Genomic DNA, 9962 nt, shown 5'->3' with positions numbered 1-9962 from the left:
GATAATTATTTATTGTGACTATAGTAAATATTTACATTGGATATGGCAAGTAAGCTTTTCTTTGGGTCTATTTCAGATAATCCCCCCCCCCCCCCCTTTTTTTTTTAGAAACCAGGTCTCACCAAAATTACCTGGGTTAGGCTAGAATTTGCTATTATCCTGTCTCAGCCTCCCTAAATTCTGGGATTATAGCTATACACCGCAACACCCAGCTATGGAGACAAGCAGTTTCTGGCCCTTTGACCACTCTAACTTATTGGACCAGTGTTTTCAGAGAACAACCTACACTTGTAGATTTAGAGACTTCCGGAGTTAGAAATAAGTGCCAGGCCCATCTCCTAGAATACAGATTGATGGTCTTGGCCCAGGCTGATGATCTAATAAATGCCTAGTGGTACAGAGACATGTCCATGACATGTATACCTCCCCAGCTTACCTGTATTAGTCAGGGTTCTCCAGAGAAGCAGAACCAAAGGATATGAAAAGAGACATAAATTAGCTCAGGGCCAGGGATTTAGCTCAGTGGTTCGGTGGCCTGCCTTGCAAGCGCAAGGACCCGAGGGAGTTCAATCTCTGGTACCAAAAAAAAAAAAAGAAAGAAATTAGCTCATGGAGTCAGGCGTAGTGGAACACACCTATAATCCCAGCACTCAGAAGGCTGAGGCAGCAGGATCGCTGTGAGTTCGAGACCAGCCTGGGTTACATAGTGAGTTCCAGGTCAGTCTCAACTACATAGTGAGACCCTGTCTCAAAAAACAAAACAAAACCAAAAAGAAAAGAAATTAGCTCATGTATATGATGTCTGAGAAGTCCAAAATCCACAGGACAAGTGAGCATGCTGGTAATTCTGGCAAGGATCTGTGTTGCAGTCTTGTCCCTGATGACATTCTGGAGGCTGACTTCTCTCCTTATCAGAGGACCTGACTTTTAAGTCTTTTAACTGGTTGTGTGAGGCTGGTCCACATTATGGAACATAATCTGCTTTACTCAACTACCTGGTTGGTTTGTTTTGTTTTGTTTTGTTTGAGACAGCGTCTCACTATGTAGTTCAGGCTGGCCTTGAACTCACTATGTAGTCCAGGCTGGCTTCCAACTCAGGGAGATCTTCATGTCTCAGCCTCCTGAGTACAGGCATGCACCACCATGCCCAGTTCAACTCTCTTGATTTAAATGTTAATCAGGTCTTTAGAAACACATCATGGTAACACCTAGACTGGTGTTTGATGGGCCCTATATCGTCTAGCTGAATTGACACATGAATCTGTCACCCCCTCTCTTTAGTTCCCAGCCCTAGATGTTGGCTTTCTGCCTTGATTCTATACATGTCCCTTCAAGTACTGATTCCTGCCAGTTTTAGCCCAGTTGTGCCTCTGCCTGCCTTGAAAAGCGCAAGATCCTGAGTTGGATCCCCAGTACCAAAAAAAAAATGAAGAATTGATTCCTCTCCAGCTCTTGGGAGGCTGAGACGGGAGGCTCATCACAAGTTCAAGGCCAACCTGGAGTACATAGTGAGTTCAAGGTCAGGCTGAACTCACAATGAAACCCTGTCTCAAAAAAAAAAAAAAAAAGAGAGAGAGAGAGAGAGAGAGAGAAAAGAACATACTCCTGAAACCTTGGCACCATAATCCCAGCAGGCTGAGGCAGGATCACAAGTTCAAGACCAAACTGGACAACTCAGCAAGATTCTGTCTCAAAATAAAAATTTTTTTTAAAAAAGGTGTGGGGATTCATCTCAGTGCAAAGGCCTTGGGTTTAATCTTCAGTACAGGACCAGGGGTGAGGTAAGGCTAGGAGGAGGAGTTGCTGCTCCTTTTTATCCAACCCATACCTCTGCAGTCTAGTCACTGGACTGTTTTCAGTCTAAAGTGAAGAGGCTTTCCTGGGTCCATCTGCTTGGAACAGTAAGGCTTTTCCCACTTAGCATAGTGGCACATGCCTGTAACCCAGTATTCTGGAAGGCTGAGACAAGAAGATTATAAGTCCCATCCAACCCTATCCCCAAATTTAAAAATTTTGAAAAGGACTGGAGATGTAGCTCAGTATGAAGGCCCTAGGTCCAGTCTCCCCAAAATATTCCCTCATGTAAACCCCTTGGAACTTTGAGATTTCCCTTTATGCCTTACTTGTAGGTATTGGGAAGAATGTGGTCTGTGAGAAAGCAGCGACATCGGTGGATGCCTTCCGGATGGTGACAGCCTCACGCTACTACCCACAGCTCATGAGCCTGGTGGGAAATGTGCTGCGCTTCCTGCCTGCCTTCGTGCGTATGAAGCAGCTGATTGCAGAGCATTATGTAGGCGCAGTGATGATCTGTGATGCCCGCATCTACTCAGGCAGCCTGCTCAGCCCAAGCTATGGCTGGATCTGTGACGAGCTCATGGGTGGCGGGGGCCTGCACACCATGGGCACCTACATCGTGGACCTGCTGACCCACCTGACTGGCAGGAGAGCTGAGAAGGTCCATGGGCTGCTCAAGACCTTCGTGAGGCAGAATGCTGCCATCCGTGGCATCCGGCATGTCACCAGCGATGACTTCTGTTTCTTCCAAATGCTCATGGGTGGAGGAGTATGCAGCACAGTGACGCTTAACTTCAACATGCCAGGTGCCTTCGTGCATGAAGTCATGGTGGTGGGCTCTGCAGGGCGCCTTGTCGCCCGTGGAGCTGACCTCTATGGGCAAAAGAACTCTGCCACACAAGAGGAACTGCTAGTGAGAGACTCACTGGCCATGGGTGCAGGGCTGCCTGAGCAGGGGCTCCAGGATGTCCCCCTGCTCTACCTGAAGGGCATGGTCTACATGGTGCAGGCCTTGCGCCAATCCTTCCAGGGCCAGGGGGACCGTCGCACCTGGGACCGTACCCCTGTCTCCATGGCTGCCTCATTCGAGGATGGGCTCTACATGCAGAGTGTGGTGGATGCCATAAAAAGGTCAAGCCGTTCAGGGGAGTGGGAGACCGTAGAGGTTCTGACAGAGGAGCCTGATGCCAACCAGAACCTGTGTGAGGCTCTTCAGCGGAATAATCTATGAGCCTGCAGATGGGCTCCCTGCCCCAGGCAGGGCACAGGGATCTGGGAGGGAGCAATGATGGAGGTGCACCGGGCCATAGCAGGGACAGTGTCATTCATTTAATAAATCACCTTGGACTACAGCAGAGAGAAAATTGAAGGTGGCCCAGGGAAATCTCCCCTTCCATCCATTCATTTACTCCTATTGCAGGGTGGTAGACACGCCTACTACCATAGCCCAGATTAGCATTATGTGTAGGGCAGAGCTGCTGCCTGGTCTCTTCATGGCTGTGCTAGTGAGCGGGACCAATGAAAACCTAACCTGTGGGCTCTTCAGCCCCACTTGTGGTCTGACAGGAAAAAGCCCCACAAAGAGCCACGTGGGCTGAGGTCTGAGGAGAAATGACTAGAAGCCTTGTTATTTCCATGCCCTTCTTGAGGGGCTGGGGCATCTCATGAATGGTGAGGCAACAAGTCATCCCTCTGGGATCTTCACCTGCCCTGCTAAGTGATGGTATCAGGCCAACCTTCAGGGAGGAGGGATTTCGGTGTTCAGTGAGCTCTTGTGGGCTGTGGATATAAGGCATAGGGCCCCAACTTAACAGAGAGGAGATAAGGGGAACCATAGAACATCTGATAAATGTCACCATATAAATCAGAAAATGTGACGTCTTGGGGTGTATTTTATTTGGTTATTGGGTTTAATAGTGAAAGGCATATTTATTGCTGTAGATTTTATCTTTCCTTACAACTGCACAGCAGCTCTGATCCTACTATGGCTCCAACACCATCTGTTGGGTCACATAGTCTCCTGACAATCCCTGCCCCTCATCTCCAGCTTGTTCACTCATGGCCGAGTCTTCCAAAGATATGTTTGCTCAGAGGGCAGGACACAGAGTTTTTGGATGAGATGCTGTTGGGCCTGCCATTTCAGGCAGGTAGGTGAGAACCGAGGGCCTCCTGGGCTGGACTTTGGGAGGTTCTGTTTTTGAAAACATGGTGTGACTCCAGGAGGACCCTCCTAAGGCGATGAGTTTGAGGACAAAAGAGTCACCACCCCTTGGCACAATTTTGACTGGCACTGCCTGACCCAGATAGCCACTCTCCAGACATGTTTATTAACTGTCCCAGACAGCATTTTGGCCACCTCATTCAGAGGTGGGTAGGGTGTTGAGAAGGGACACATGTGCCCCTTTTGCAAGTTGCTGGATTATGAAGCCTGGACAAACTCTGTCCTTCTCTAGCCTTCCTCCCTCTTCCTGCCCTGAGCTCCTGGCCAGAAAAGCCCAGGGGAGATCTTCCCCTTCCTCTTGGCAGCCCTTATAGAGGTCACCAGGCCTGTTTTCCTGCACTGTCGTCTTCATGCCTTGTCCGTGTGAACATAAAATATGGGCTAGTGTTGGAGTTTACTTACAGCATTCTGGGTCCCCAGGTAAACACTTTAAGCATATTCTTTAATCTCCAAACCACTCTAGTAAGGTACTACTAATAGACTCATTATCCAGATCAGAAAACGGGCATATGGCAGGAAATGGGGGCACAGTTACTCACCTCCTGTGGGTTGTAATTGATGGGATCCAGGAGCTTGGTCAGGACCACCTAACTACAGCATCAGACCGAGAGCTGTGCTTGATCCCAGCACTCAGAAATTCCCAGGCCTAGGCACTGCCCCTTCAGCCAGGATCTACTTGGCCAACACTGGGAGGTTAATTGCGGAGAGCCCATTCTCAGGCTGGACGCTGGCATTTAAAGGAGGGTTATCTCTTGTTCCTAGAATGATCAGCTCTGCTCAGCCTCAGATCAGATGTTGCTAGAATGCCAGTCTTAATTTGGGAATTGACCAAGAAAAAACAAGATGCTCCTACATAAGAAGGGGCAGTGTTGCTGACCCAGAGTGACTAAAGTTAGATTTTGGAGGACTCTGTTGTTTACAGAGAGACTGATTCTTCAAGTGCTGGAGCACATTGCAGTGGACCTAGTACAGATCTACTTCTAGGTCCCATGAGCACATCTCCCAGAGCATCCCCCACACCCCTGAGATCTTTACCATTCTGTATCTTGTGGGCATCAGCACCTGTTGGTCTCTCGCTTTGGGAATGGGGAGGAGAGTTGGGCCCTGAAATGGCCCAGATGCTTGTGACCCAGGGAGCCTGTGGTGATTTAAACCCAAAACTGGTTCCTGGCTTGTCCTGCAGCGCCCCCTCCTGGAGGATGGCAAATCTCCCAGGACCTGTTTCCCAAACCTCAGGATGCTAACTGCGCTTCCTCAGGTAATAGTTTTTTCTGGCTAGTGAAAATGAAGTTCACCTTTCCCCTCAGAAATAGCAACCAGAAGAGAACTTTCAAAATACCCATTGCATAGTCACCAACCTCCAAACAGGTCTACACCTTATACCCAGACCTGGCAGCTGCTGCTTCATCTTTCCATTCTGTGTCTCCCCCATTCTGCCCTTCACGCTGCTGTGCATGCAGCCCTTGCACAGTGTTCAGCTCAGACCCCTCTTTATCACCCCCAGACTTGCCAAGCCTGTGCCCCTGATGGCCATGCCATCTGCATTGGCCACACTTAGCAGCCTTCCTGCATAGGACTGACATCTTCCACACCAGCAGGGTATCATCCCTGGCTTGTCCTCACCCTGAGAAGCAGCAGTTATGTCCTTCAGTAGTTGAAAGGCTGCCTCATTATCACTTGTCCCCTAAACAAAGTGGCAGTCATCCCACTGCCTGTGGTCCCGCATGTCCATTTGAATTATGCTGCCTCTGAATTTCCCCTTATGGTGAGCTTTCAGGAGCTTCAGGGACTTATTTCTTCCTGTTGAGACAAGCCTGTGGGTAATGGCTCAGGAATTTTAGGCCAGCACTCTTCCCAGAACATTATTTCCTCCCTTGCCTGTGGGGAGATCAGGAGCAGAGCTTCCTCCTCTGATGTCCTTGCCATACCAGTCACCACCCAGAGAGAGCAGATGCGAGGACAGGGCTCCCAGCCCCCAGGGCATAATCTCTTGTAAGGCTGAGTCAAACTCATTTAGTTTTGAAACACTGAAAAATCTGTGCTTTTCTCCTTGGATGAGATTCCATCTTCATGGCTCCTGGGAAGTCTGTAGGCAGAAAGAGGGTCCTGACCCTGAAGCTTCCCTGTGGCATTGCTGTGAGGCCAGTGAGCATCCAAGTGATTCCCCCCTGGCATCCTGAAAAGTTGCCATTTTCATCCTCTTCCTTCCACATGGACCTGTGCCAAGACATCAGATGATCACCCCTCCAGTGACCATATCAGGCCATTATTCCAGGTCCCCTGCTGGCTGGGTTCCAGGTGACTTCAGCTAGTTCAGATTCTGATCTGTCCTTTCCACAGCCTGCATCCTTCACCTTGGTCTCCCTCAGTTGGTGCCTTTAAGGGAGCCCTCTGCTAGGTGGATGTGAAACAGCGATGCATGCCCTTGGGGAGTTCACAGTTGCAAAGACAGTTTATAAACTCCGTGACAGTAGTGTGTAGATTCTACAATCTGCTGCTGCCTGGCTCAGCAGGAAAAGGGTATCCGAGGTGTCCAGGGTAAATATGTGCAAGCCAGGAGGGGCAAGTGGATAAAGGCATTTTAAATAGGGAAAGCCATGGGCAGAATATGAAGGTCAGAAAAGATGTGGCTGGTCAGGGAGTGACAGGCAGCCACAGAAATTCTGAGGCTGCTGCAGCAAGGAAAGCAAGGAGTTAGAAGGGACAATGTATATCATCAGAAGCACAGGTGTGTGTGCCAGGTTCACTGCAAAGATCTGGGCCCAGGGTCTACTACAGTCAGGCTGAAGTTCTTACCTAGAGATGGCCATTGGCCAGGAATGAGGCTGACCATGGGGCCTGCGAGGGCAGATTCACTGGCTTTGATAGCCAGTTTGGCTGGTAGGAATCAGGGTGCAAAGAATAGGATGGAGTCTGAGATGACACCAGGATTTTGGCTCAAACAATTTTACAGATGAGATATGGGAGGAAAACCAGGTTTGGAGGGGGGAAAGTTACTTATCTAATTTGGAATGCCCTACATTTCAAGTGTGAGAGACACATATAACAAATGGGAGGCTTATGGCCACATAGCCAGCACTGTCCAGCTCTTCCCAGAGATCCCGAGGGCTGGAGGCAACAGTCATCTGGTGTCTTGGCACAGGCTCCAGTGAGTACATTCACTGCCATCACTACCACCAACAACAACCCTCTGTCAGAAAAAAAGGCACCAATACCCTGTCACCAGGGCACACTCCACGGGTGAAGTCTGGTCCATCTGTGCTGTGGAAATGAGTGGAAAACATTCCACAGCTGCCTCTCTTGGAGCAGTCAGGTAAACTCTGCTGCCTTAGAATCTCAGTGTTAGTCCCCTTGAGGTCAGGCTGAATGCAGGGCCTTATGTGGAAGGCAGAAAACAGGGCCAAACACCTTCCCGTGACCTTTTTCTTTTTTTTCTGCCCCAAATTCTCCCTACTCACCTCCCTCTTCATCTCCCATTTCCAGCCTCTGACCCTCAGATTCAGGCAGGACTAAATTCATAGAAGCAAGCCTCATGCCTCGCTCACCCACTTCCTAACTCAGATCTATTTTTCAAGGTCCCTGGCCCTGACAGGACCAGTCAGGTTTCAAACCTCCACCCTTCTTCCCAGCCTCTTTCCTAATTCAAGGATCCTATGTGGGGAACAAAAGTCTTAGAAATGGAAAAATGTTTATTTTCTGCAAGCCCATGTTCCCAAGTGGGGTCAGAGGCTGAATTCCCTCCTTCACATAATGGTCTAGGCCAACAGACTGAGGCTTGGCTCAAGCCTGGAGGGAAGGGAACCCCAAGGAAGCAACAGTCACTTGTACTGAGGGGACAGTGGGGGCACAAAGGGAGCAGCACAGACACTCAGCATCTTGTCGATGTCTATTTGTGTTGACTTATCCACTTCGGCCTTGAGGCAGCCAGCCACTCACCCACAGGCTGGGCAAGCCCCCAGGCTGCACTCCAGCCTGCTCGCCCAGGGGAACCGGAGCAGGGGTAGGCGGCACTAATGCACTGGAGCAGGGCAAAGCAAGGCCTAAGCTCAGCTCACCTGCCATGGGCAGTAAGGCCTGCAGCTGCTTCAAACTCAACTCTTCAGGAACCAGGGCCAGCTCCAACGTAGGGTCCACCTTTATCTCCCTGTTCCCCTCTGCTTGGTTCAGCTCAGGGTTGCAATAGTTGATGTACTGGTACAGTGGCCTCAGGCGCTGGGTTTTTCCTGCAAGGATCCAGGGCAGAGTAGGGGTTGGAGCACCAGGCTGTTCCATGTCAGATTCAGCCAACAGAGGGGAAGGCCTGGGGACTGCTACTCACGCTCCAGCATCTCTGGGGCTGTACACACTGTGCTGGCCACAGCTGGGAGCACAGGAGCCCCCAGACTCTTGCGTTTCTTGGCTTTTTTGTGCTGTTTTGCAGATGGTGAGCGCTCACTCTGAATGCTCTCAGGCTCCTCCCTTTTCAGCAACAGTGTCCCTGATGGCAGCTCAGCTTCAGTCCTAGGATGTACATGGTGGCTAGGCCCTGGGAGGATGGGGGACTGGGGACAGGGACAAGAGCCCTGAGGAGGCAGCCTTCAGTCTCTGGGTCATATTCTTTGAGCCCAGAGACCTGCCATGCCTGCCCACGACCCCAGGCTAGATAGCGGCCATCCCTTTCCTGGTCAATGAAGCCCAGAACCGATACCAACCCATGTTCATATGAGCTCAGTGCCCTAACAAGACTTGGAAGCTCCATCTCTGTGCTTCCTATACCAGGGATCTGGAGGAACACAAGGGGTGACAGTGATGGTAGTTGCAGGAGGACAGGAATCTTCTGTGCAAGAGTGCAGGATTTAGGAATCCTAGGTTGTGGGGCCCATCCCCTAGCCCTGCAGCTCCTTCCCTCCAAAAGCCCCCTTACTTGACTGGTTTCTCCTTCAGCCCATGACTGGGCCTATCAATGGAGCCCAAAGACCTGGGGCCCTTCTCCTCTCCTGTCTCTGCCTCCGGCTCTATTCCCTTCTCCTCCTGCTTTAGCCCTTCTTCCTGGTTCTTTGGCTCTGAGCAGTGTCCTGTTGTACACTTGTCTTCATCCTGGGTCCTGCAGGTCTCTTGCACTGGCACCAGGCACTGATTTCCTGTCACTGTACACTAGAAGTGACATGTAAGTAATTAAATACCATGACCAGGTGAAGGATGTAGGGGTCAGTCATTAAATAGGCAACTTTAGCCAACAAACACAGGATAAAGGGCATCAGCCCAGGCCCCTTCCTTCCTGTAGGGTCTTGGTCTGGCAGTTAGGGGGTGGAATCCCTCAAGAGTCAGGCCCCCAGAATTGGGTGACCAAGTGTTTAATGGCTAGTCAGCCCTACCCTCAGTCACCTCAGGCCTCTGAGCATGGCTACCACACACCTCTGTAACGAGGGCCTGCCCTAAGGCTGATCCCTCCTGGGCCCCTGGGCAGTTCTTGTTATCTGCTGAGACCATGGCTGCACCAGATCAGCGTATCCTCGACGGTTTCAGGGGTGGGGTGGGGGGCGGACCTCGAAGAGCTGGACTGGTGAACCCTTTGCTGATTGGGGAGATCAGAAGGGAGACAAGGGCTGAGCTGGGAAGACCAGTGGGCCCTCCGCCCACCCTCTGCTGAAACTACAAGTCCCAGAAGCCCTTTCACCAGGGACCTGACCTCAGGGACGGAAGCTATTTGTTGCTTGGCAACAGCAACTGCCGTTGGGTTGCAGAAGCTGGCGGCAAAGCTACTCCAGTGAGACCCTTCCGGTGTTGCGGGAGAAGTGTGTGAACCGGCTGAGAATTGGGTTAGGATCCAGGTAGTGCAGGCCGAGCATGCAGGCCAGACCCACCAGGGGCTGGGGGCTGCGGACGGGGAGAAGGAATGGGCTCATGGCATGGCTGAAGAGTTCATGGGACCGGGGTGGGGCGGATTGGGGGGGGGGGCTGGACT

At 51.0% G+C, this 9962-nt stretch overlaps 3 protein-coding genes across 6 annotated transcripts in view; 2 read left to right on the top strand and 1 right to left on the bottom strand.

Moving 5' to 3' along the window:
• The window catches only part of Gfod2 (glucose-fructose oxidoreductase domain containing 2), a 36742-nt gene extending 33696 nt beyond the window's left edge, over nucleotides 1-3046 (top strand). The window contains exon 3 of the mRNA XM_010612250.3: nucleotides 2130-3046. Coding sequence (XP_010610552.1) covers nucleotides 2130-3028 — 899 coding nt within the window. The 3' untranslated portion in view covers nucleotides 3029-3046. The remainder of the gene's footprint in view (nucleotides 1-2129) is intronic.
• Nucleotides 3047-3902: 856 nt separating this feature from the next.
• The window catches only part of Enkd1 (enkurin domain containing 1), a 10512-nt gene continuing 4452 nt past the window's right edge, over nucleotides 3903-9962 (top strand). For 3 of the 4 annotated variants that reach the window (XM_010612256.3, XM_010612255.3, XM_010612252.3), the window contains exon 1: nucleotides 3903-3944. In XM_010612256.3, the coding sequence (XP_010610558.1) occupies nucleotides 3912-3944 (33 nt within the window). In that variant the 5' untranslated portion in view covers nucleotides 3903-3911. Of the gene's footprint in view, nucleotides 3945-9663; nucleotides 9829-9962 lie in introns of those variants that run through there. The other variant, XM_010612254.3, reaches the window with a different exon arrangement.
• CUNH16orf86 (chromosome unknown C16orf86 homolog) lies at nucleotides 7744-9487 on the bottom strand. Its single transcript, XM_010612251.3, is given in 5 exon segments — nucleotides 7744-7947; nucleotides 7949-8241; nucleotides 8337-8518; nucleotides 8922-9151; nucleotides 9413-9487. Coding segments are annotated over 5 exon segments (891 nt in total). The 3' UTR covers nucleotides 7744-7836.

Source organism: Fukomys damarensis, unplaced genomic scaffold (assembly GCF_012274545.1).
Source record: "Fukomys damarensis isolate Sample0158 unplaced genomic scaffold, DMR_v1.0_HiC HiC_scaffold_32, whole genome shotgun sequence".
In the NCBI taxonomy this organism is placed as follows: domain Eukaryota; kingdom Metazoa; phylum Chordata; class Mammalia; order Rodentia; family Bathyergidae; genus Fukomys; species Fukomys damarensis.
The sequence above is the reverse complement of the archived record's forward strand: the minus strand, read 5'-3'. Positions and strand labels throughout refer to the sequence as shown.